Source organism: Peromyscus leucopus, chromosome 5, assembly GCF_004664715.2.
Source record: "Peromyscus leucopus breed LL Stock chromosome 5, UCI_PerLeu_2.1, whole genome shotgun sequence".
NCBI lineage: Eukaryota > Metazoa > Chordata > Mammalia > Rodentia > Cricetidae > Peromyscus > Peromyscus leucopus.
Window position 1 is genome coordinate 78,845,408 of NC_051067.1, and position 27,459 is coordinate 78,872,866.

Sequence of the window (27,459 nt, forward strand, 5' to 3'; positions counted from 1 at the left end):
CGCCCTTAGAGAGGAGCTTCTGGATGGCCATTGGCCTCACGCGAAGTGAGCTCAAAACGTACTAGTTTGAGCAACCGTCACACTAGAAGCGCAACTGCCTAGACCATGTCACTTGTCCTGGGTTCATAGCGGGCTAGATCAACCCTGTCTGTCCTGTCCACGTGGGGCAGGCTCTTGGCCATTACATGTCTCTGTGGCAGCTCTTCGGGCCATATTTCTGGGGCACATGCCACGTGATCCGTGCATGGGCAGTGGGCAACTCACATCGACATCTGCATCACGCAAGCTGCCGTGCACTTGTATTGCGCTTCAGTTGTTACATAACTCACATAACGAAGGCATTTGCGTCTGCCCTGAGCAAACACCCGCCTGCGCCGCGACGGGCCTCGGTATGCGTTTTTAGGCAGCAGGACAAAAATGCGGCTGTCAGGGCTGTTCTTGGAGTGCCTCTAGCATAACGTAATGGTCCAGGCTCACGGCTCCTGGCAGTCCCCCATGCCCATCTGTCACGATGGCATGTGCCCCCAGAAAGTTGGTTGGCCCCAGCCCCAGGACATGAATGGCAGGCTCCAACAGGCAGCCCAAGACGTAGTCTGAATGCCATCTCTGCTCAAAGCTGAGCCTCTGGGGAGGCTCCCAGTCCCCACATGGGCCTCATCATGGTTCATTGTTCAGCTAGACCAAACCCTGGGGCCCAGAGGACATCTAAGCAGAGCTGGCCACAGGCTCCAACTACTCTTCCACTCCCCTTCTGTGACTATCACAAGTCCTTACGCGCCCAGGGCTGCTGGAGCAGCTGGAGTCTCATGCCCCAGTGGCTACGTTCTTTGCTAGCCTCACCCTTAGAACTGACCTCATGGGAGACAAGGCTTCGATCCATCCCGGCATCCTGAGGGCTGTACTTCACTTCCCACAGCCTTAGGGTGAACTCTCTGACAAAGAGGCCCAGAGAGCAACCCTGGGAAGGGGCTGGCCCTGGGATACCAGCCAGTAGACACTCCACTAGATTATAGACACAGACCCACGCCCTAGGCTCCTTCAAGATGAAACTGGTGTTCATTTTGGGTTCCTCTGCATACAGACCCCCAAACTGCCACACATAGTCCCTCAGGACACGTAGCTGACCCCAGTGGTGATAGCAGGGATGACAATAATTGTGGTCAGTGACGAGATGACACGTTATAGTGGATAGAGAGGCCTTGTACCCTCGGACATCAGACACCGATGACATCAAGAGGTAACCTGCAGTGGGCGGAGGCAGGGTCTGGGCCCAGGTGTCCTGGAGAGTCCTGTGGGGCCCAGCTATGCAGCCGCCTTTGAGGGCTTCAACTGCTTGATTATTGATTGATTAATTTGATCAATCTGTTTTGGATTTTTGGAGATCTTTTATCCAAAATGCTTGTCACAAGAAGCATTTCACATTTTGGAGTTTTTCTTAACTTGGAATATCTGCACATGTATAATGTAGAGTCCCTTGTAGATGGGACTCAAGTCCACGCTCAAAATTCATTTGTATTTTGTGTATATGCTAAAGGAAATTTTATATAAATTTAAAGTAATTTTCTACCTAAAACAAGGAATTGTGGTGTGGAATTTTACACTTGTGACATCGTGCTGGCTCACGAAAACACTGGAATTTCAGAGCTCTTGAGATTTCAGTTGTACATTAGAGCTGTGCAGTTTTGTCCCATGGGCCTGAGGCAGTGAGGCAGTCCTGTATGACCATTCTGCACTCAGCAAGCAGGAAGGAAAGGTCCAGTCCTGCTAATGGACTGTCCCCTCCACACAGCAGGTGCATGGCTCTAGGCCTTTGTGTGTCTCTGTTGCCTGTACACACTCCTGTGGCACAGAGTAGGTGCTCATCAAACACTGAGGTAACACTGAACACATTGGTGTGCCACTCACGGACTGAATTAAGAAGATCCTGGGCCCCCAGACCATGGTTGGGATGATGACGACAGTGGTAACCCTGGCCAATGCCTGCAGACTTGGCGATGGAGGCTTTGTAGGCAACACTACCTTCAGACCCTCCAAACTCCACAGGGAAGAAACTTTCTCGCTGGGCTCCTGAGGCTCCAGGGTCACACAGCTGCTTGGTAGCAGGGCTGGAATTCAAAGGCAGGCTGGGCTGCAAGGGCTGGCAGATATGAGCTGTGCTGGGTTCTTCCTGACCTAGCGGGAACACAGTGGCCTAACTGGAAAGTCACTAATGCTAACCCCAAGGGTCCTGGCTTCCGGAAACCTCTCTACCCCAGGCAGCAGAACCAGTCCCTGTCAGCAGAGGTGGCAGCTGCACCCAGGGTGGTGGAATGCCTATGACGCCTCCAAGAAAGGTGGCTCCAGGAGACGAGCAGCCAGCTTGGCCCTTAGGTCCCAGGGCTCCTGGCTTCACGAGTGACCAACTCCAGTGTTAGCAACAGAATCAAACTCCCAGGAGCCACTGGGGTGTTCCCCCATCCCAGTCCCAGCCAAGGCCAAGCTCTGTTCTCCCTTCAGTGATGAGGTGCCCAGGGCCAGGCCATTTTTAAAGCAGACAGAGGAAGGCACGCTAGTCACAGAAAGCGCAGCTAACGAGTCAAATGCTAAGCATATGCCTACAGCACTTTCACTTTTTAATTATTATTAGTTATAATTATCCGGCTGGATCTGACAGCAGCAGCAGCAGCACCAAGAAGCAAGGGAAGTGGTTCCTCCATTACCCATCTTATCAGACAGGGGCTCCGAGAGCGGGCTCAGCATCTGCAGACTATAGCCTGCCTTCTCTCTCTCTCTCTCTCTCTCTCTCTCTCTCTCTCTCTCTCTCTCTCGTTCTTTTTCTGCTTGTGTTCTCCTTCCTACTTCCCAAGTGTTCAAAACATATAGTAAAATATATGGGAGAAAAAAAAGGAAGGGATGGATGAAAAGATGTTGGATGACTGTGTAGGTAGATGGTGGATGTAGAGGTAAATGAGTGAGTGGGTGGGTGGATGGATGGATGAATAGGTGGATGGGTGGGTGTGTGGATGCATGGATGGATAGATGGATGGGTGAGGCGTAGGTGAGCACGTTGTGGGTGGGTAGACAGGCTAATGAATGGGTGGGTGGGTAGATGCATTGGTAGATGGACAATGTAGAGGAGATGAGTGGGGAGATGGATAGGTGGATGGATGGATAGGTGGATGGATGGATGGATGGATGGATGGATGGATGGATGGATGGATAGATGGATGGATCTGTCAATGAATGAATGGGTAGGTAGGTTGTAATGGGAGGATAAGTGTATGGGTAGGTGGATGGGTGGAGGGAGGAGAAAGGGATGGAGGGAGAGTAGGTGGATAGATGGATGGATGGATGGATGGATGGATGGATGAATACATGGATGTGTGATGGGTGCATAAGTGGATGGATGGATGATGGGTGAAACAGGTAGGAAGACAAATGTGGTGAGTAGATAAGATTGGTGGAGGAGTGAATAGAGGGGTGATAGGTGGATTAATACGTGGATAGGTGGCAGATCTATGGTGGACGATGGAGAGTAGGAGATGGGCAGGAAGACGACTAGAAAGTGGGTTAATGGATGGGTGGGTGGGTGGCAGAAGTCTTCATCCTCTAAAATCTCACATTTGCACAAGAAATCAGGAATATACGGGTTATTTCTAACTCGTATTGGCAAAGGAGTCTAGAGCTAAATCAAGGACTGGAAAAGCCAGAGGGAAGATGAGGGAGAGCATCCCAGAGATGGGGCCACTTGGGCAGGGTTAAAGAAGGGCAAGGAAGGGTGTTCCAGCGGGAAGATGGGCAGATGCCTCACCCTGCCTTCTCCACTTCAGGTCTGGGATGAAATGTTAACCTTTCTTGACCATCCAATCCAATTGTTCAGCCTTAACTTTCTCTGAGAGAGAAAGAGGGAGAGAGAGAGAGAGAGAGAGAGAGAGAGAGAGAGAGAGAGAGAGAGAGAGAGAGAGAGAGAGAGAGCGAGCACACCTCTACACTACCTCCATCACAATACAATTCATGAACTTACTGGCTTACTGTATCTCCCACAGAATATTACCTGTGTGGGTAAAGTCCTGTTTGTGTCCCAGCTTCACCTGAGGCTGCGGAAATGTCACCAGGTTGTGAGTGTGTGATAAATGAAAATGGGAGAAGGGACTGGGCAAGAAGGGTCCCAGCAGAACTCAGACCACACCCCTGGCTCACAGACACCTCCCCCTGGCTGGGCACCAGGATCCAGCCTGGCAGGGCAGGGTTCTCACCATCAGCCTGCTCCGGGTTGCTTGTTAGAGCACCAGCTCTGCTTTTAATCAATTGTAATCATTTCGCTGGAAGCGGCATGATTAGGCACACACAAGCAAACAGCGTGAGCTAATCCTTTAAACAGGCCCGCTCGGTGCTGTGCTGGCCGCTTGGCCGCCGCGGGCCAGCTCGGAATCACTTCCTACGGCCCCTGGCTTTGTCACTGAGGGCCTCAAGAGTCCAGGACACGGAGAAGGCCCATAGTTCCTTCCCCCTGCCCAGTCCACCAAGAAGTGTGTGTGTATAGCCATGTGAACGTGTGTGTGCGCGCGCGCGCGCGCGTGCACGCGCGTGCGTGCACAGGCGCACACGTGAGTGCACATGTCATGAACTACAAGTGCCCAGGCAGGTGGTTGTCCCCACCAGCTCAAAATGCCAGAGCGTTACTTTGGAAGAAAAAGAAGTTACAGCTCTACAACTCCACCCACAGTGTGACAGAACCACACAAGTCCTGAACACTGTAAGAAGCCGGACAAGCAGTACCAAGAAGCAGGAGGTCTCAGGCACTGCATTCACCATGGCAGAGTTATCCCCTCTTCTCCACAGCCCAGCCTTAACAGAAGCCACCCCGTGGCTCCTCTGCAGGCCTCCAGCCTGAGCCTGCCAGGCCTGGCTCTGGCAGGGCAGCCCCACCAACAGCCTCCCCACCTAGCTCGCCCAGGAGCGCTTTCTTTTCCATCCCCTGTTACTGCCCCTCCTGCTACCTGCTTGGCCCAACTACTAAAATAGTTCTGGGTCCCCTGACAACAAGGCTTTTTATAGTTCAGCACTGCAGGCCTCATTTAAATCTATTAGCTCATATAAATGGCAATTTATTTAAACTTTGGAGGGTTTCTGTTTGCCTCAGTAGCAAAGACAATCTGGTTTGGGGGGGGGACTTCTGTCACTTACTTGTGACCTCAGACAAAACTCCCAAACCTCCCGGAGCCTCAGTTTCCGTTTCTGTACATGTCTGTACACATGTACTCCATGTCTGGAGCAACTCAAGGCTGTGCTGAGACAAACTATGCCAACTGCTAGAGACAGGGTTGGGTCACGGCAGGAAGGAAGCAAGAGTTTGTCACCACTGTTGTTCAGCCCACTCAGGGACGTGGCCACCGTCAGAGCCCAGCCCTGGAGGCTTGGTAGCAGTGCACTGGCCCAGGCATCCCGGTGAAGAGCAGAAGGCAGAGCAACCCCGAAGAGGGGAAGGGCATGCCATCCGTGCTCTGTTAGAGGGCACAGAGGTGCCCAAGGGGATGTGGAGACAGCTGGGCTGGGCGGGCAGAGTCTGCCGCCCCTTCCTTTGGGTTGGCTTACCCTGGCAAGGGGCCGAAAGGGCCCCAGGCCTTCATCTGCTGAGGCCTGCGGCTGTGAACACAAGGCCAACAGCCCTGGCATTTTCCGAGTGTCTTATTCCCTAATCATATCTCCATCCTGCCCCTGCTGAGCCAGAGAAAAGGCCAGGGTCACAGGAAATGGAGGCAGGGGGGCCTATAGCCATGTCCTCCCGACCCCCTGATCTCAATGCTTCTCTCCAAGCCTCAACATGGCCGTCTGCTGCACACAGCATTCAGGCTAGTGTGGTTGCCTCAGATGGAAGTTCTCAGAGTCCTGCTTTGTTCCAGCTCAGAAAATAGAACTCCAAGAGGGAAGGGACCTTACAAATCCATACGACCTTCAAATTGCCTAAAAGGGAACTGCAGAAAACAATGGTCAGACCATTGACCGCATGGTCTTTCCTGTGTCCACCTTGTGCCAGGCATTTCTGCGCGGAAGGACCGGACTCCCCGCACTGTACAGATAAGGAAGCCAACGGCCACAGGCCGCACGGTGAAGACACAAGAAAAGCACAAGGCGATTGCAGAGAAGATGGAGCCCCACTGCCTAAGGGACACTTGGCTCTTGCGGACAGGACCCCAAGAACCCAATGTCACCTCCTGCTCTTTGGTTTCCAGAACGCCCTGAGGCTTTAGCTCTCTCCAGAGAAGAAAATCAGGAGTAGCCGATCAAACATCATGCCTTTTCCCAAAGCTTGGGATCCCCGAAGCTTGCTGGGAAGCCTCTTCACCCCAGAGTTGCAAACACTTAGGGACAAAGGGCTCCTGGAAACTCCCTGAGGTCAGCCTGGGTCCCCATGCCCAGCATGTGGCCTGAGCGCACAAGTGTACTGTGTGTGCCTGGGGGCGGTGACAGAAGTCCTTCTTGTCCCCTCCTGTCATTGGCCCACCCACAGGCACTGACACTGGTCTGCTTTCTGTACTGGAACATTCTTGTTTTTCCCAAAATGTCATGTCGGAATGCACATGGCAAGTCCTGTGAGTCTGACCTCTCCTGCTCTGCCTGAGAAATCCCTCCAGGTTATTTCAACATGCATAGACACTGTCCAGGAAGTGTCACCCACTCACCAGGAGTGAATAATGGGAGCTTTCACTGTGGGACCGCTGCCAGCGTGGCTGCTGTAGTTACTAGTGTAGGGTGTGTGTGTGGGGGGGGTCATCTCAGCTCCTCTCTCTCTGGACAAACGCCCTGGATTGATTCTGGGGAACGGCAGCTGTGTGCTTAACTTTCTTTTTGTACTGTGGCTCTACCATGTTGAATTCCCGCGGCGGGGTGCCAGAGTTCCTGGCTCTCAGGCCCCAGGCCCCAGACAGGCGCCCAGCTTTCTGTATTGGCCTGGCTTCAGCCACTCTGGTATTGTGGGTGGCATCACACTGTGGCTTTCTCTACTCCTTCCTGGCACAACTGACATTCATCTTCTCCGGGAGACCTGCCTGTCAAAAGGTTTTGCTCATTTCATTGAGTTTTAGAGTTCCTTACACATTCGTCCAACATTGCCCGTCAGCCCTGTGATGGGCAAGGACCTCTTCCCAGCCCGTGGCTTCCCATTCTCTCGGCAGTGTCTTTCCAAAGCACAGTTTCAAAAATCTGGATTTAGGATGTAAATCAGCCTTCTCTCCTGCTTGGGCTCCTACCACAACGGAAGTGGAGCCGAACCTCCGCGACCCTGCCTTCACCTGTGCTCCAGCTGCTCCTCCTTGCCCACTAGGCCCCGCCCTTTGCTTGGGCTGGGCTCTGCCTGCTCTTGCCCCAGCTGGACACACATCTCATAACAGCCGCAGACCCTTGCACACATGGCTCTCTGCCACAGAAGCTTGCCTGCTCACCAACTAAACTTTAGCCCTAGAACTGGTACTAGGTACACACTGAGCCCTCCACACACACGCACCACAGAGATGAGCAACGCCCCGTCGTCTCCTCTCATGCTCCCAGCCATGCATAAACACAGTTTATCCCAAGTCCTTTGACTCAATCTCAGCAGAGCAAGGGGAACTCGGAGGAAGTAAGTTTGCACTTCCCTTTCTGGCAACCGAGCCCTATGAAGGCACCCGCTCTTCAGAGGCAGACGCAGAACAAGCCTGCAGGCGTCCAGCGCTGTCACCCTTCTGGCCCCACAGGAGAACATTCCAGTCCTGCTCAGACCTACACTGTGCATCTTCTCCTCAAGTCCTCTTGGCCCACCGACTCTAGCTTCGGAGAGCCTCCTGACTCAACATCATGTGGTCCCAAGAGGCAGTTGAGGCCCAGCCAAGGCGGGCGTCCTGGCTGGCCTCACTGTCTGTGGCTCCACAGGTTCTTACATGGCACTCAGGAGAACCCTCAGCCTCGCTTTCTTCACACAAACAGGACAATCCAGACCAGCTTCAGTTAATGGCGATGAAATCGTGGGGCCTGAACACCCTCCTCAAACCCAGAAAATTGCTATTCAAGTTACTTAACGAAAGCCATTATTTGCATAGATTTAGTGTTGCTACACTTCCCATTTAAATGGTCTGTAATTAAAATAATTAATTGCAGAAAATAGTAACTTGTTAAGGCTATAATTTAGGGAGGTTCTTGTGCTTGAGGATTCCACTCAAAGGTTATTAGGGTGACCAGGGAACCAGTGGCTTCTAGGGACCTCTTTTCCCTTTTGGTAGTGCTGGAGATGGGTCCCAGGACTTGTGCATGCTAGAAAGCACTCTACCACTGAGCTACATCCCCAGTCTCTAAAATCTTATTTAAGGCAAGGTCTAACTTACCCAGGCTGGCCTTGAACTTTTGATCTTCCTGCTTCAGCTTTCTGAACAGCTAGGATTATAGGCTTGGTTATTCTTGGGTTGGTCCTTAGCCCAAGGTTAGGCAGAGGCAAAGTGAGGCACAGTATGTTACCCTAGTTTCCCAATACCTGTACATTCAGGAAGTCAAGCTAGTTCCCATGGTGCCACTGATGTGCCACAGAAACGGGAACAGAGTCTCCTCTTTCAGGGAGGAACTTGTTTGTTTGTTTGTTTATTTACTTACTATTTATTATGTATCTCTCCCTTCCCACCCTCACGAGCACACATTCTGTGTGTGTGTGTGTGTGTGTGTGTGTGTGTGAGAGAGAGAGAGAGAGAGAGAGAGAGAGAGAGAGAGAGGGAGGGAGGGAGGGAGGGAGAGAGAGAAAGAGAGAGAGAGAGAGAGAGAGAGAGAGAGAGAGAGAGAGAGAGAGAGAGAGAGAGAGAGAGAACATGCATGATGCATGTCTGGTGCAAATGTAAAGACCAGAGAAGAAAGTTGGGTGTCTGTCCTCATCTTCCACATTGAGGGGGTCTCTTGGTTGTGTGTTGCTGCATACACCAGGCTAGCTCTCCCGTGAGAGAGCGTCCAGGGATTCTCCCGTCCTCACCTCCCATCTCACTGTTGAAGCAACAGGATTACAGGTATGAGCTACAGCACCTGACTTTACAAGAGTTTTGGGAATTGCGAAGCCAGAGCATCACATATACGTAGCAAGCACTTTACCCAGTGAACCACATCTTCCAGACCCTCAGGGAGAAGTCTTAAAGCCAATGAGAAGAGAGCAGTTGTTCCCCTCGTGGGTCTGGGACAACGGAAGAGGACAAAGCCAGCCAGGAGTAAGAAAGGAGAGGTGTATAGCAACTGTGACTTGATGTACTAACAACAGTGCTTTAGACACACTAAGGTGTTCTTAAGCAGCCTGTCCTGTTGGGTTACAGAAAGCTTCATCCTTCAGGGGATCCTGGCCTACTCTGATAGATGGGCCACACATGTAAGGCAGGTAGGGTAGGACAGGCTGTGAAAGCTGTATTTGGGAGAAGGGGCATGTGCTGCCAGGCGGACGAGGCAGCTTCCCAGGCTGCCCAGTATGATTTGGTTGCTAGCCCTGGTCCTTCGGACTGGCTCCTCAATATCCTCAGCACAGAGGCTCAGAGTACGGACCCAAGACAGCAAGAAGGACCTGAGCCTCCACTGATGGTGGTCTCCTGGAAGTGGAGCCCCTCCCTGGCCTACTCTGTTTAACTGGATGCCTAACTCATCCACACTGGGGAGGGAGTGAAGGCCACAGGAACAATATAAGAATGTACAGGAGCTCAGAGGGTTTGCCAAAAAGAAAAGAACCCAGTACTCTTCAAAGCCTTGTCACTCAGCCAGAGCTGAGCTCAATCAGGACTCAGCGAGCCAATGGCAAATTCCCGTTTGCATTTTTCCTGGGTCTATTTTCAACCATTATGCAGACAGGGTGATCTGTAGCCTCAAGAAGAAGGCCCAGGCCGGTGGTGATGCACACCTTTAATCCCAGCACTCGGGAGGCAGAGCCAGGTAGATCTCTGTGAGTCCGAGGCCAGCCTGGTCTATACCAGACCTGGTCTATATCAGTAAGATCCAGGACAGGCACCAAAACTACACGGAGAAACTCTGTCTCAAAAAATCAAAAAAGAAGCAGAAGAAGCAGAAGCAGAGGCAGCAGGAGGAGAAGGAGGAGGAGGAGGAGAAGGAGAAGAAGGAGAAGAAGAAGAAGAAGAAGAAGAAGAAGAAGAAGAAGAAGAAGAAGAAGAAGAAGAAGAAAAAGAAAAAGAAGGAGGAGGAGGAGGAGGAGGAGAAGAAGGCGGCCTAGGAAAGTGATGGGTGACTGTCAGCCTCCTGCTCTGGGTGGGTGGAAGGTCACTGGGTGCAGGCACAGTACTGCACAGGTATGAGGTAAGTGTTGCCCTGCGGGCTGATCCACCTGTGAGCACAAGGCATATCTTCAGGGATCTTGTCACACGCCAGCTCCCTTCTGCTTCCTCAGCAGCCTCAGCTCCCTGACCTGTGCATTCAGACAGTGACGCTCGGTCCCGCCCTCAGGAATCCGAGCATGGAGTGGCGGTGTAGCTTGTGTGGAGAAGCTGATTGCTTCGCTTCCCAGTGGAAGGGGGAAGAGCTGGCGTACTTATTACCCCTCCCTCCTCCTCCTCCTCTCTGCATGGTGACCATGGAAACATAGATGGGCATGGACCCTCTGTGGGCACAGGTCACCAAATACCATGAACTCTGCCTGGATCTGCCACATGAACGACAAATAAGCCTTTGTTCCAGGCTACAGTAATCTCAAGGATGCCGCTGCTGCAAGCTGACCTCCCCTACTGTTACTGATAGCAGTGAGTCCCAGTGGGCAGCATTGCTGAGCATCCGTGTGCCTTGGTTCCAGTGGATGGGAGTCCGGTCCCTGGGACTGCAGTGCTGAGCTGTATGAGTCTGCCACCCCTCAGTGTATGCACTGCCAGTGCCAATGATGGTGCATGGGTGGGAGGAACTCTCCTTCACATAGTGACGCTATTACAAGGCATGACTTTCGTGTGCACATGAGTGGTATTTCTGGTGGGCATGTGCACTCTTTCATGTTAATAAGAATTTCCTGGAAAAAACAGTGGGACAGAAAATTCTGGATCCAGATCCAGATCCAGATCTTCAGAAAATCAATGCCAAGTAAAAAGAGAAGGAGGCCCATGGGACTCAAGGGCAGGGTTGCAGGTGTCCATCCAGTGGCGCTCTGCATGAGGATCCCTTGGCTATGGCAGATTCTGGAGGATCAAGACAACTGGTGGAGACCCCTGTGGCCTCCTGAGGGCCACACTGGCCTCAGTACTTGTTGCCCTTCCTCTGAGCTGGAGCCAATAGATCTCCACTCCTTTTTATACTCCAATCGCCTGGGCAGAGCTGAATTCAGGTTGCATGAGCAGCCACATAGGCCTCCAGCCACAAAGCCAAACCCAGCCAAATACTATCAGATAATCTGAGTGGGGAACAGAAGGAAGGGGCCCACTCGGAAGCATGATGGGTATAAGCTGGAGTCTCCTGCTCCAGGCTCAGCCTCCTTCTGTAGGCTCCCCCAAGAATCCACAGGCTGGCACACGCTAGGCTAGCTGGTCAAGAGGGCAGCCGCTGGTGCCGTGGGGCTGGCACACTCACCTGCAACTCTGTCTGGAAGAAGAACTTCTGTGGGCACTGCGAGCAGTCGTAGATTTTGTCCTCTTGCCCATGCACGGCGAAGATATGCTGCTGTAGCTTGTTGGCCTGGACGAAGACTGCACACACACACACACACACAGACAGTCAGAGACCAGCCTCGGCCACAGCCCACCACCTCTCAAAAGTAGGGATCACCCAGGCATGCGTAGGGTTGACCATGGGCTACTTCTGGGAGCATTAGTCCCTATCAGAGGACACTGAAGTGGATAAGCTAAGTTTTGCCACTTGGGAGCTGTGCAACCTTGGGAAAGACAATTAAGCTCTCTGGGCTCTGTACCTTCCTTGGAACACTGGCGTTAACTGTAGTAAACACCTCACTGGCTATCTAGGAGGGACATATGGGCAAATATGAGTGAGGTGTCTAAAAAATAATGAAGAAGTGCATGTTAAAGACGGTGACTGTATCCTCTATCAGCCGAATGCCTTCACACTGCAAGGCAGTCATTGTTATCCCGTCTGAGAGAGAAGAAAACCAAGGCTCCAGGAACGTTGAATGACTTGCCCAAGGTCCCACTGCAAGCAGGTTGCCGAGATAAGATTGGAATTAGGTCAGCATAGCACAGTGCCTGGTACCAAGCAGTTCGTCAACCCCATGGACCACTGCTCTCTCTGGTCGTCAGGGTTACTGTCTGCATCCTTGCACACAATGCTAACAGATGGGCAGGGGATCCTGAGCTGGGGGAGGGACCAGGGTGTTCCGTGGTGGCTGGGCCCCTAGAGGCATGCGCATACACATGTGTGTCATGAGCAGGTCACAGCGGTGGCTTTCCTTCCCAGTGGCAGCAGTCTCCGTGGTAGCCCAGTCCTGGGCACACCCAGGAGGTCACCCAAAGCAGCTGTGTGTCTGGGACGTGAGCACTTCAGAGAGAGCCTCCTGCCAGGCGCCCCCCTGGGGTGGGCTTCCCGCAGCGGTAGACAACAGATGTCAGGGAGGCCGGAGAGCCTGCTCCCTGTGCACACCGGCTGCCATCTGGGCGGCAGGAGGGGGCCAGCAAAGCCCCCCGAGATGTGCCTCAGGCCGGGACAGCCGCTCACTTGCTGGGGCTGGCAGCCAGCCTGGGGGCTGGAGACTTGGCCAACAAAGCTGCCCTCAAGCTGCTTGGTTGAAGCCTGGCTGGGACAGGGGGCTCAGAGGCTGCAAGTGGAGAGTGTACAGAGCGGCCCCCACTGATGCTGGATGGAGCTCAGGGCTCCACGGAGCATGGAGGAACCCAGGAAGGGGCTGACTAACAGCAACAGAGATGCCGAGGCTGGCGTGGACAGCCGCTCGGCTGCAGCAGGAGGAAGGACAGGAAAGGTGTCACCCAAGCTACCCAAGAGGAAGGGACAGATGAGCTATGGGTCAGCTTGCTATTCAGGGAGACAGGGCTTCAAAGGGGAGGGGGGTGCTGAGAGGCTGGGCTCCGGCCACAATACAAGGCAGGTTCCTCCCCACTCCCATGCATCCTTGTCAGGCCCACATGGGTACCATACCTGTGAAGCACACGGGGCACTTGAAAGTACCACCCATGCCCTCGAAGCTGTGCTCGATGAGGTGGCAGAGGAGCTTGGCTGGGGAGTCGAACATCTGGTTGCACAGCTTACACTCGTGGTTAATGCCTTCCTCTGCAAGGGAAAGTGACAACTTCAGTGACCTCACACAGCAACAACCAGCGCCGAGGCACCCTGCACCGCTCCTGAGACTCCCCACGACACCCCACCCCAGCTGCAGGTCACCCTGCGCTAGTGCATCCCTGGTCACTGGAACGGAAGCTGGTGCAGGGACCACAGACACAAGCCATCTCTCGGATTGGGATGGCCCAGTCCTGACTCTTGCAGCATCCAGGCCTTGGGTTTAGATGTAGGCCTCGTGGTTTTTCCTCTGGTCACAAGCCATGTTCAACAGCTTGAGTTCTGAGATCCTGCCGAAAGCGGGGCACGCTGGGTACTCGATGGTGAAGAGAGTAACCAGGTCTTTAAAAATCCAATTGCATATTCATGGAGTGTGCTCGATGTGCCAGGAACTGGCTAGAATGAGCTATGCATTCTTCAGAGAACGAACGAGATAATGTCTTTCCCTCATTCCAGTGGGGATGGAGGGCGTGGAGCATTGGTTGGTAAGCTGGGTGTGGGGGTTACTCCAGAAGGGAGGGACCCGAGAGGGACAGAGTGGGAGAAAGTGGATGAGGGAGTTTGGTGAGACCCTAGAAGAAGTAGCAACAAGCAAGCTGGCTCTTTCGTGGAAAGAGCTGCCTGTGCTGTGGGTCGCAAGAATGGGCAGATTCTTCGATCTGCTTCCTACCAGAACAAATGCTCCCATGTGGGAGCTGCTACAACAGCTACGCCTTCACTCAGTGGTGCCCAGAGAGAGGAATGAGTCGAGGACCGTGTCCTGCCTGCTCCCTTGCTGGGCTTGAGCTGAGACCCATGCATTCAGCCCAGTGGTCAGAGGAGGGGCGGGCTCCCTTACTTGAGTACCTCAGTGTGCCTCGGTATCCTCTCTTAGAAGCCCTCAGTATCATCCTCCCTCTTATAGTCAAGGTATGAATTAATGAGTTAATTTATATAAAGCAGCACACAGCACACAGCCAGTGCTCAATTAGTGTTTACTGCTGGGCATGGCTGTTTTGGCAAAAATGCAATCTGGGACAGCCAAGGACACAGCCCTCCCTCGGCTCCCCGGGGGAACTGGGCTCACCAAAGGTGCCAGGTGCTCTGATTTGCCCTCAAAGGCAAGAATTAGGTAGCAGAGGGGCCCTGCTGGTGGCAAGCCACAGACACAGATGGGCTGAGCCTCCTGGCGAGTCCCTGGGTCCCCAGGCCCTGGCAGGAATACTGGGACAGCAGGCTCTCATTCCCCTGGCCCGGCTCGTCCCCCACACCCTGGGCACCCCCACCGCTGAGTCGCACACTCGGATGTGCAGGTGGGCCTGCCCCACATAGCCCAGTGGCTGGAACCTGCCGGGTTTTTGTCGTGTCCCCGGAGCCCCAGCAACTAGGCCACGTGCACCCGGCAGAAATGCGAGCAGATCTTCCCTCCACGCTAGTGGAGGAGAGACTCATTGACAAGTTTGGGGACGTGGGGCAGGCTCAGCACGCTTGCCACAAAGGCCCCGCGCACCTCCTCCACTCCCCCAGGGGAGATACTCATTGTAATTAGCGATGACTTCCAGTGTGGGGGCTGCCTCTAAAGACCCCCCAACATGCCCTGCCCTCCTCCCCATTCCACCAACAACGCTTCTCAGAGCCTGGTGTGTGGATGAATGAATGCCCGCAAGAGTGGATGAGAACCACCCTTCTGTGCGTCCGCCTTGCCATAGGCGGACGGTGGCGGCGGCGGCGGCAGCGGGGGGGCTCCGTTCACGACTGAGGCCGGGGTAAGAGCCACAGCTGCGAGAGGTTTCCGCAGAGCTTTCCAACAGCGGAGTCTCAGAAGCAGCGCGGCTGACTAGGAAATGGATTTCCAGGAAGAAGAAACGGGTTCAGAGAATGAGGTCACTTGCTAAGATTGGGGTGTTGCTCTGTGCAGGATACAAAGCTTATCACTCGTGTGTGGCCCACCCCCACCCCACCTCACCCTCTCACACTGCTCCAGGAGCCAAGACTTTCCAGTCCCAGCACCTGTGGGCAAGGATGCTGCAGCCTGGCTGTCTTGTAGCTCGCAACACACAGGCCACCTAGAGCAGGGCTCAGGAAGCCGTCCTGAGGCGAGGCGCCCAGCTGGGCCTCTGCCCCGGTCTGGCTAGAGCTGGCTCTACAGCGGGGATGAGTGATGGCTGCCGGCTCTGACTCCAAACAGCGCCTTTCACCGCTTGCCTGTGCACGGGGCTGGGGCCGTCTGATATACAAACACCGCGAGGACAAAGAAGGCTCCTGCAACTTATAAATCAGAGAAATCATGTCTGACAGTCACTTTCCGTTTCCTGAGCGCCGAGCAATTCATCAGCCGCTCCCCTCTGATTCACAGAGGCAGCTCCGCCCAGCACCCGCGTTCATAAATATGTGCACAGTCAGGCGGCCCTGAGCCGCCAGCCGCTTGCGGGGGCCTAAACGGCTGACAAATCACAGCCCAAACCTGTGTCAAAGTGAGGTTCCGGGCTAATTAGATCAAAAGCCCAGCAGACAGACAACGCCTGTCTGGGACCCTTTCCTCTATCTCCCCCAAGTGCTTAAAAGAGTCAGACCTGGGGAAGGGGGAAGAATAACACACGCAGAAAGTCCGAGTGTGAGGGGGACAAAGAGCCTGGGGGATCCCGCAGACCTGGGAATGTCTTCCCCTCAGCACGGCCTTTGATTTGCTCGTCTTCACAAACCGGGCTCCTCCCTACGGCAGGGTGGGCTGCACTCCCTGGGGTGCCCATCCAGTGCACCTCTGCCTAGAAAGCCAGCCCGGAAATGGGGGAGGGCCAGGAGGCGGTGAGGGACTGTCCTAGTTAGTGTGACAAACGCCGCTGGCTGGCAAGCGTGGTGCGTATGACCCACTGTCAGCAGACCCAGCCGCCTTCACTCTCACCCCCAGGCTCCGACAGCCTCTCCTTCTGTCCCAAGACAGCGGCATCCTCTGAGAATCACTTTTCTGAATTATATAAGATTGCGCGGAGCTTACCACACCTCGGAGCAGAACGACAAAGCTGTCTGGGAGCTCTCGGGCCTCTCCGCCCCAGTGCGGGAGCTGGGGGACTTTGTGAGTTAAGACTCGCTGCGATCACTTCCATCCTCCCTATTCTTTTTTTTTATAGCACATGACAGGCATCCATAAGAGAGACCTGAACACCTCAAGTGAGTTACACAGCCCCGCTCGTTTGTAAAGTGAAATGCAGATCTCGCCCTGAAATTCAGATCTGCCTCCTCCGGCTCCCTGTGAGTCATGCTGGCACAGGGAAGCTATTGATTTTGTATAATTTTTTTTTTTTTAAAGTGAAAATAAGCCGGGCATGGTGGCATACACCTGAATTCCAGCACTCGGGAGGACTGCTGTGAGGTCAAGGCCACCCTGGGCTACATATGGAGTTCAAGGCCAGCCGGTGCTACATAGCAAGAGCCTGCCTCTACGATGGTTAAACAAACAAACAAACAAACAAACAACAAATAATAAACAAAGTCACAATGTACCAGACAAACAAGTCAGCAAGCATGAAGCTTCCAGAGCCCCTGTTTTTCTTTTTCCTCTCCTTTGCTCAGGAATAATAAGTGTTAATTTTACACTTCATTTCTCAAAAAAATAATAGGATATGCTTTTGCTTAAAACCAAGTCAGCTCACTGGAACCTTTCAGGCTGAAACTGTGTCACCCAAAAGAGGAGCCGAGGGCTTTGTGGACGAGCGCCGTGCCGAGATGATAGCTCCCTGTAATGTCCCCGGCACCGACTTTTGTCTCCAAAAGCATTTGATCCGTGGCAGACACATACTTATTTCCATACAGGTCTTGGGGGAAGCTAGGAGGAGAGAGAGCCGATTATCAGAACCCTGAAGGTGAGACTCCCGTGAGTCCCGCTGATGTCAAAGGCAGGCCAAGCACACACTCCGAGGCCATAATTTGCTGCCTGGGAGGGAGAAGCAGCAGGCTGTGGAGGGAGTGGACAGGGCATTGTTCCTGGACTCCACTGAGCTGAGCAGAACCGCTCCAGACGTATTGCCTGATCTGGAGCTGTTGGCAGAGACTCGATGGGGGAAGCCACTGTCATCAGCGTTAATGTGTGTCCCTGTTTAGAAAGGGGATTGGGGACTGCTACCTTGTGTCGATGGGAGGCACAACTAGTCACTTATACTCAGGAAGTGACAATAAAGGACATGCAAGTCTGAACTAGAGACACGTGGGGTTGAGTCTCAGTGCCACCATCGTTTACTATTCATATTTGGGTAGTTCACTTAGCCTCTTCCTGCTCACGTTCCCGCTAGAAATCGGAAAGAATGCTCACAGGGGTTCTGCAAGGCTGGCAAGCAGATGACTTCTACCACAGACAGGACTTCTGCCCTTCTTGACGCTCTCCCCAAACATCCATAACCTCCACTTCTCATTCAGGTAGACCTCCTTGACGAGGCCCTCACTAAACCAGGGCAGTCTGCCCCCTTCCTTCACCTTCCCCACCCTGGGGTGCTCACTGCCACCACAAGGCTGTCCGCCGGGAGGCTGGGTCACAGGGTTGGGTGGGTAGATGGGGCGCCTGACAGCTTGCGGCTGCCACAGGTCATCCGGAAACAACGCACACAATGCCTGGAAAATCAGAGAAGGTGCTGGGAATGCTGTCGCATGCCTGTGGGCACTCCCAACCACACGGCTCTCTTATTATCTTTGGATCGTCTCAGAAGCACAGCTGTTTCTTGGCTCCCTCAGTTGACCCAAGAGCAGAGGGACCTTGAGAGAAATGAGGGTCCACGGACTCCATAGGACATGTATTCTTCTCCTCTCAAAGTCCACACTAGCCTTAGAAAGCACACAAGACTCGATGACCAGAGCCAGCAAGTCACTCTGTGTTCTTTAACCATTTTTCACATGCGTTGGTGTTTTGCCTGCGTGTATGTCTGTGTGAGGATATTGGATCCCCTGGAACTGGAGTTACAGACAGTTGTGAGCTGCCATGTGGGTGCTGGGAATGGAACCCAGGTCCTCCGGAAGAACAGTCAGTGCCCTTAACCACTGAGCCATCTCTCCAGCCCCCCTTAATAATTTTCTTTGTGGCAAGCTGACAGTGACACTCGGACTCCCGGACAAAAAGAGGTGAAGGCCACACACTTGCCCTCCAGTGCCCTGGACAGCCAAGGGGGTGTCCTGTCACCCAGATAAGCAGTGAACCACGGGTCAGAGCAACAAGCTGCATCCTCAAAACTCTAACAGGAGGAGGGTGCCAGGCAAAAGGGCCCATTTCAAGTGAGCTCAACATGGCCTTGACCCTCACCCTGGATGGCGGGTGTTTGCGGCTACTTACAAGGAGGGTTGAGCGGTGCAGGCCAAAGGGGGGAAACAAAGGCACCCGTTTCCATGCTTGAGTCAGCTGGGCCCCTTGCCAGCACCAACTCAGGGTTGGCAAGAGAGCTGGGGCCTTCCCCAAGTGAGGGAAGGACAGTGACCGTGTGGGGCGGCACCCACCGTGGCGTCATCTTCGGAACAGGATTGCTGCAGTGGAGGCGATGCAAGGGAATGTGGTCCCTGAAGCCATTAGTTAGTTACCAAAGAAGAGCCCCGTGGGCTTACCCACTGTGTCAGGCAGGAGCCCACAACTGCCCCCAAGAGCAGGTCAAAAGAAAGTCCTAAGGTCCCCAGCCCAGGCCCAGACACACCCCCAAACCTCCACCCATGGAGATAAGGGAAGGACAGGGCGCTTCAGTCCCGTAAGCAAATGAGGAGGCAGGAAGTGTGTGCCTTGGGGAGACCCGGGAGAGAACACCCTCCCCCACACCTCCCAATAAATGCAGACTAGAGCAGGAAATAGAAAGTGGCTAATGGGAGTCAGTCAGTCCTTTGTTGCCGGCCAGGAACAAAGGTCGCTGGGCAGCAGACAAGAAAGAGGGCAGGTGAGTCTGAGTACACACACCGCCCTGGGGGTGCTGGGGTGGGGTGGCGATGAGAGATCAAGGGGAAGAGCGAGAGGGCACACAGAGGTGAGCCGGACCCTGGCAGCTCCTAGGACAGGCCTCCCCCAGGTCATGTACCCCTAACCAACAGCCCCTGGGAACAGAATCTGAAGCTCAGCTTCAGACCCAAAGAGAAGATGATTTCCAGAGTGCTCTGGTGTTTGCGGCTTGTACTGAAATTTGATAACGGCCGATATGGTTCGGAGGCTGCTGACCAGAACACAGGGAGGGCACAGCTCTCTAAAGTTGCACCAGCTGATGTGGGAAACCATTTGCTGCAGGGCGAGATCCTGGAAACCCCATGTACAGGTGACCTCTGCCCCCCACGGCCTCCCAGCATCACCAATACCCCACCCCAGTGCTTGGTGCTATGTGCCCCTTGACGCTCCATACCAGCAAGACTCGGTGGCTACTTGAAGGTGTCACCGCCACCCCCACCTTGGGGTCACAGTTCCCTAATTAAGCCTGGAGGATGGGCTGAACCCCTCATCCTCCCCACGGGTACTTTTCTAGGCCTGTCTGGCCAGGAGGGACCCATCATCACACAGTCCCCCGATATTTCAGGAGGGCCTATAAATGAGCTCTGGCAGCCTGAACTGGGGCCCCACAGGGACCCAGAGCCTCTTCAAAACAGAGCCCTGACAATTAGGCAGTCTGAGTTTTGAAAGGCCTGGGATTGATGGCGTGGACAGTAAAAATATCACCTGGGGAGCTGGGTGTAGTCCTTGGAGGGTTGCCTGAGGTCAGTTGCTATGGCAACGGAGAATGAGCTCAACCTTGTAACTGACCCTTATCTTTTTTTGATCTGTGGGCCACTTGGGGCCAAGGCTTGAAATCAACTGGAAAATAATCCGGTCACATATCAGAAGGAAAACTATTTATACTTATTTACCCAGGTACCCACTCACACACACCCCCATCCCCTTAGATAGGGAGGCCGAGGCCATAATGAGTCAATGACAAGGCGCCAGTATACATGGAGGCTGTAGGATTTTAGAAAGAAGGAAGCATGATTCTCCCTCAGCAGGATGTAGCCATTGTCATGGACAGGCCCCATGTCCGTGGGAGGAGCTGTCAGCCTCTCCCCACAGTCCCCTGCTTTCTCCTAGTCCACCCTGGGCCTTCCTGTCTGTCGATGACTAGCCAAGGCCACTAAGCAAGTGGGCTCTGCAGGCCCTCCTACTGCCTGCTGTGTGGGAGCACCGTGGGAGCCTGGAAGGGTCCCCTCCTGACTCCTCTGCCTGCTGTGTGGAGCACCGTGTCCTGAAGGTCCCCCTGCCCCTACTGCCTGCTGTGTGGGAGCACCGTGGGAGCCTGGAAGGGTCCCCTCCTGACTCCCTACTGCCTGCTGTGTGGGAGCACCGTGGGAGCGGAGGGTCTCTGACTCCTGTGCTGTGTGGGAGCAGTGGGAGCTGGAAGGGTCCCCTCCTCACTCCCTACTGTCTGCTGTGTGGAAGCCTGGAAGGGTCCCCTCCTGACTCTCTGCTGTGCCAGAGGATTGTTCTAGGCTGTGAGGCTCAGAGGTGTGGGGCAGGTGTGCATGCTTCTCCCTAACTGAGGCCAGCACTGGGGCTGGGTTGGCGAAGGACAGTCTCACACCTTGGGAAAGGCTAAAGTGGCTGGCTTGGCTACCCACACTCTCACCTGGGATTCCAGGGCAAGATCAACCATATGGCCAATCCGGTCTCCAGGATGTTGCTCTCCTAAGTTACAAGTTCTTTGCTTTCACCTCCTCCAAAACTGAAAATCGAAAGACTCCAGATGGTTCCACGGACTGAGTGTTTCCGAGAGCCAGGTCAGGGGGTCAGATCTCAGCCAGAGGTCAGCAAAGCTAGAGTGAATTCCTTCCTATCCCAGCCAATGGGACAGCCCACCACTGTGCCTCTTCAAAGAGGTAAGGGACCGAGTCTGAGGCCGTCCAACGGGAAGGTGGTCCTGGCTCTGCTGCAGACCACAGGGTGACAGCAGACCAAGCACTTTTCTGTTTGTGTGTTTGTTTGTTTGTTTTTCGAGACAGGTTTTCTCTGTGTAAACAGCTCTGGCTGTCCTTTGTAGACCTCGCTTTATAGACCAGACTGCCTCGAACTCACAGTGATCCTCCTGCCTCAGTGCTGGGATTAAAGGTGTGTGCCAGCACAGCCTGGCACCAAGCACTTTCTGAACATGGAGTCTGCTTCCTAGGGCTGCATGAGAGTGAGAGTTGGGGGGAGATGGAAAGGCCACGGGCACAGGAACTGGTGCCCACCGTGTAGAAACCCCGGGGGTCAAAACTGGAACAATAGAGCCCTGATCACCTTCCAGAACACATGGCCTGTGGCTCATTGCTTTCCTGTCCACACCACCCAGGACACTGCCCTCACGTCCTGCAGCCGGGAGGTGCAAGCGCCAGATCTCTGTCATTCCTTGAAAGAGTTCACATCGGCTTGCTTGTCCCCCTGCATCCAGCTCCATACTGCTCCCATATATGTGCTCACCTGTGCGGATCCCAAGCCCAAAACTCAACTAGAAGTCACGGCTGGAGGCTCGCAGCGGCTTTCACTGAGCCTCTCCTGCTGAGGCTCCTGGGACCGGGCTCTCTTGTTTCTTTGCGGTCCTCCCCCCATGCTCTTTTGTAAATACATGTTTATTTATGTTGTGCGTGCATGTGTGTGAGAGTGTGGGGGCACTCATACTGAGGTCAAGACAGCTTCTCGGGAGCTGGGTCTCTCCTTCCACCTTGTTAAGGCAGGGTCTGTTTTACTTATGTCACCGTGTTGGGTACCCCAGGCTAACACTTTGCAGTAAGAGATGTACTTCAATATCTCTCCACGTCTGACTTTTAAAAAAACAATTTGTTAACACCAATGACAACCAATGTTGGAGAGGATGTGGAGCAAAGGGAACACTCCTCCACTGTTGGTGGGAATGTAAACTTGTACAACCACTGTGGAAATCAGTATGGCGGTTTCTCAGAAAATTAGGAATCGAACTACCTCAAGACCCAGCCATCCCACTCTTGGGCATATACCCAAAGAATGCTGATACATACCATAAAGATACATGCTCAGCTATGTTCATAGCAGCACTATTTGTAATAGCCAGAACCTGGAAACTACCTAGATGCCCATCAACGGAAGAATGGATGAAAACAATGTGGTAACACATTGGAGTACTACTCAGCAGAGAAAAACAATGAAAGCATGAAATTTGCAGGCAAATGGATGGAACTAGAAAAAATCATCCTGAGTGAGGTAACCCAAACCCAGAAAGACAGTTATGGTATGTACTCACTCATTGGTGGATTCTAGATATAAAATGAACAATCAGACCACAACCCATAGAACCATAAGGATATATATATATATATTATATATATATATATATATATTATATATATAGCATGGAGGTCCCTAGGACGACTGTGGCATATAATAAATTTCAGTTTTACTCAATTATTGAAAAAAAAATAGCCAAATGAATGGAAACACATGAACTATGAACCAAAGGCTGAGGGCCCCAGCTGGATCAGGCCCTCTGAATAGGTGAGACAGTTGATTGGCTTGATCAGTTTGGGAGGCATCTAGGCAGTGGGACCAAGTACTGTGCTCATTGCATGAATTGGCTGTTTGAAACCTGGAACTTATGCAGGGACACTTGGCTTAGTCTGGGAGGAAGGGACTGGACCTCCCTGGACTGAGTCTCCAGTTGATCACATCCTCGGGGAGACTTGCCTGAGGAGGTGGGAATGGAGGGTGGGCTGGGGGTAAGGGGAGGGCGTGGGAGGGGGAGAATAGGGGAACCCATGGCTGATATGTAGAACTGAACGGTATTGTAAAATAAAAAATATATATCAAAAAAAAAAAAAAAAAAGAACTAGCCTCACGGGGCTGGAGAGATGGCTCAGAGGTTAAGAGCACCGACTGCTCTTCCAGAGGTCCTGAGTTCAATTCCCAGCAACCACATGGTGGCTCACAACCATCTGTAATGAGATCTGGCGCTCTCTTCTGTATACATAATAAATAAATAAATCTTAAAAAAAAAAAAAACAATTTGTTTACTTTATGTACATGGTGTTCTACCTGCATGCTAGAAGAGGGCATCAGATCCCATTACGGATGGTTGTGAGCCACCATGTGGTTGCTGGGAATTGAACTCAGGACCTCTGCTGCCAATGCTCTTACTGTCTCTCCAACCCCATATCTGACTTTTGTGAAACCACTGTTTCAGGGATCAACCTCAAGTCAGCAGGCTGGTGCAGCGAGCACATTCACCTGCTGAGCGATCTTCCAGGTCCTTGTTCTCTCTCAAAACCCAGTGGGACTTCCTTCCTTGGAGGTCAGAGAAGTGTGGAAAGGGGAGTCTGGCCCTGGTCCAGGTGTGCCCCTGTACCCTGGCCCCAGCCAACACCTCTGCAGCTGGGCCAGTGTAAGCAGCTCCCTAACTTGGGAAGCCCCAACACCTCAGTCAAAGGCTGGGGTGGCGTGGGTGGGACACGTCTGGGGAGTCTTGCAGCATCCCCACTGGGGACCCCGACAGAAGCACCAACCTCTAGCTCTCTGCATGGGACATGGTGACAGGTTGCCTGCAAGAGAAATGTCACCAAGGGATAGGAGGTAACTTATCTCTGGTACCTTCTGAGTGGAAAGAGGAAGAGTGGACAAGCCCTCATCATCAGCTCTCAGACAGGAGAAGGTGATGCTTGACAGTAACAACGAGGCCCAGTACTGCGGGTTTAACCAGCTGAGACTTCTGGGAGGCTGGCATGCAGCCCAGCAGCAGAGTCCTTCCTAGCACACTGAGATCTTAGGTTCAATGCTCAGCACCGCAAGAAAACCAAATGTAAAAGACACTCCCTTTACCTCCAAACCTCTGGGATTTGCAACTTTAGAGGATCTGAAATATACCGAAAAGGAGCTGGTCCCCAGCCCTCTTCACAACCACCCCCTTCTGTCGGCCACACTGAAGACGAATACCCCAGAAATCGAAGATTCCACACCCCCTGCCTTGGCTGTCTCGGCTGCCTGGGCGCAAGTAACTTAGCCTCCTTTAGCACATCGCTGATCTTAGATTAGTTTTCCACAGCAAGGCAACTGCCTAAGACTCCATCTTGTTAATAATCCTCAGATTAATGGCCTCTAATAATATACAATTAACGTGACAGGCAGGCTCCAAAGCCCTCATTGTCACCGACCCTGCCGAGGACACGCGAATTACCCCTGCTTCAAGGGTTTTCTCTACTGCCAGCATCGCTTTCCGTCCCTACCAAAACCATCACTTGAAATGAGCGACAGTATAGCATCAAAAAGAAAAAAAAAGAAAAAGCCAGGCAGCGGCTCGCACGGACGCAGAGACACAGCACATGGTGGTATGAGAAGGAGCCACACCTGGACTGGTCTTCCCAAGGTCAGGGGCAGAATAGTCCTTGCACTCTGTAGGACCTAGAGTAAGAAATCCTGGTGCTCGGACAGCTTGGAACCTACAGCTCACTTCCTCAAGGTCTCTTTAGCCTTTCATTGGACATGGAGCATCCCAACCCTCAGTAGAAAAAAAAAAATCAGAGGACAGAAAGTGATGGTTAATTTCTCTTGAAAATTCTTTTTCTTAAAAAAAAAGAAAAGAAAAGAAGCCGGGTGGTGGCGGCGGCGGCGGCGGCGGCGGCGGCGGCGGCAGCGGCGGTGGCGGCGGCGCACGCCTTTAATCCTAGCACTCGGGAAGCAGAGGCAGGCGGATCTCTGTGAGTTCGAGGCCAGCCTGGTCTCCAAAGCGAATTCCAGGAAAGGCGCAAAGCTACACAGAGAAACCCTGTCTCGAAAAACCAAAAAAAAAAAAAAAAAAAAAGAAGAAGAAGAAGAAGAAAGGAAGGAAGGAAGAGAGAGAGAGAGAAAGAGAGAGAGAGAAAGAAAGAAAGAAAGAAAGAAAGAAAGAAAGAAAGAAAGAAAGAAAGAAAGAAAGAAAGAAAGAAAGAAAGAAAGAAAGAAAGAAAAGCATCTTCCAGATCTGTACTGCCCAATATGGTAGTTCCTGGCCACCCTTGGCAATTCAATTTTGAATTAACTGCAGTTAAAATCAAAACCTCAGTTCCTCGGTCAGGTTTTAAGGACTCAGCAGTCAGCCGGGCTACCAGCTCAGGTCAGCACAGTGCATCCCTGCAAACAGTTTCTGAGGGCAGCGCAGTGTCAGGATGTGCCATGGTGAGGAATGGCTGGATCCCCAAGAACCCTGCTTAAATCTGCGTTCACTGAGCTGAACTGAATGAAGTCCATGCATGTGCTTCAAAGCACAGCACACCTCAACTTAGAGTGGGCCACAGCCAGCCAAATCTGCCATCGGTGGAGTAGGGGCTCAAAAGGCGATGGGCATACTTCAGCAGGGCGACATGGCCCACGGAGGCCTCTGCTGTTTGCCACCCTGACTCTGTGTGGCCACTCAGCATCTCCACATGGTTTCCTATCAGGTGTGTCTAGCCAGGAATAGGAAACTCACAATTCCAAGTATGGTTTCCGATGAACCCACGTGGCTTCCTACCACTGCAGATTTGGAAGCCAGGACCAGGGTGACCAGGAGTCAGGCTGTCCATGAGAATGGAGACCCACCCTATAGCTTGCTGTCACTGTTTGTGATTGCGTTCTATGGACCTGCTTACATGGGAATGTCTCTGACCCTCAACTTAAACTCCACCTTCATAATCACACTGCCACCTTGCTCAGGACAGGTAAGAATCTGGTGAATGTGGAAGCACTCAAGAAGAATGTGGTTTCTCTGAGGGGTGGGATCCAGAGCCTGACAGACAAGACACTAAGTGATGGATCCAAAACATACAGTTGTTCTAGAAGCCCACAAGCCAGTCCACCATGGAACCTGTCTTTATCATGTCCTGGCCACAGCATCTCCATGGGGACAGCAGGAAGGTCAGCAACCAGAAGATACCTGCCGAACGTCAAAGCCAAATGTGAGGGACCAATCAGAGGAGTGCACCTTTTAAGTGGACCAGGGAATGCACACATGTGTTTCCCAGTCTGACTGTAGGGTTCCATGCAGTGGCCTCATGCGGCTTGTGCAACCTCAATCTCAAAGAAGTAGGGTTTTTTTTGTTGTTTTGTTTTTGCTGGAACCCAAGTTCAGTGAGAAGAAAAGCCCATACTAGAAACTTGAAGGTGACATGAAATAAGTGAACAAACACACTCACATGGATGACACTTCCTTCAAGAAGTCACATGAGTCCAGGGTATTGGGGCGGGGTGGAGGTGGGGAGGTTCTTCTGCCTTTGGTTTAGTGGAAAAGCCACACAGACGGGAAGGCGTGGTGTCTCAAGGTATGCAGGCCTCTAAGGGATTCTTAGGACCATGCTCTCTTGTCCACTGATTCCCCACTTCTCATCTGTGTCCCCATCTCCAGGGCAAGCCTAGGGCCGTGCCTGGACTTCTTCCTTCAGTAGGCACAGGACAGTGGTAAGAGAGAGCCACATTAGCTCCAGGTCATATTAGCGCTTGATTTGTTCCACTCTGGAGCTGGGAGATTACAGACACTTCCTCGGGATGCTTTGGTGGCAGCACCCGGACAGTTCAGAGCCCTGCGGTTCTGCTGCTGGCCCCTGGCTGAGCTGCCATCTGCCCTGCAGGAGCTGGGGCTAAGGTCTTTGATGATGCGACTGACCAGGGTGAGGCCGTTCAGAGCAATAGCTCCGGCAGCCTCTAGCCCGGAAAGGCAGGGGACAGGGGACAGAGTATACCAGAAGAAGGGAAGCAGCTTCCCTGCTGAGTAGCTAGAGATCAGGGTGGAAAACGTACAGGTAGTCGCTGCTGCTCAAGCCAGCTCAACAGGCTGGGATAAGATGTGAACAAGATCAGGTCTCCCACTGTGGTAAGATGGACACCCCACCATATATCCAAACCCCATATATCTCTGGCTTTCATAGTGTCTTTTCCTTTTCAGAAAGGGCATTTTTCTAGATTCCTTTCAAAAAGGAAAAATAAATAAAGCTGGGTGTTGCCGTGTATGCCTTTAGTCCCAGCAATTGGGAGGCAGAAGCAGGTAGATTTCAAGGCCAGCCTGGTCTACAGAGTGAGTTCCAGGACAGTCAGGACTACACAGAGAAACCTTGTCTTTAAAAAAAAAAAGGGGGGGGGGATCACCTCCGCCATCTGACTCTGCATCTTGATTCTGTCCACCTGGCTCATCTCTCCACAGCTGCTCCAGGCTCCCACACCAGTCTGTGCAGCACAGGCCGATCAGACACTCTTTCCAGCTCTACTGCATACTCTTGAGAGCGTGGAGTTACTCCATTCTGCTCATCATAAAGTTACATCTTCTGCCAGACAGAAGGCCCAGGCCTCACCTACCC

At 52.9% G+C, this 27,459-nt stretch overlaps 1 protein-coding gene across 2 annotated transcripts in view; it reads right to left on the reverse strand.

Annotated features, from left to right (window-relative positions):
• Nucleotides 1-27,459, reverse strand: part of Znf423 (zinc finger protein 423) — a 307,866-nt gene that overhangs the window by 17,082 nt on the left and 263,325 nt on the right. For both annotated transcript variants that reach the window (XM_028891830.1, XM_028891831.2), the window contains 2 exons: nt 13,063-13,194; nt 11,530-11,645 (listed from right to left, as the gene is read on the reverse strand). In XM_028891830.1, coding sequence (XP_028747663.1) covers nt 11,530-11,645; nt 13,063-13,194 — 248 coding nt within the window. The remainder of the gene's footprint in view (nt 1-11,529; nt 11,646-13,062; nt 13,195-27,459) is intronic.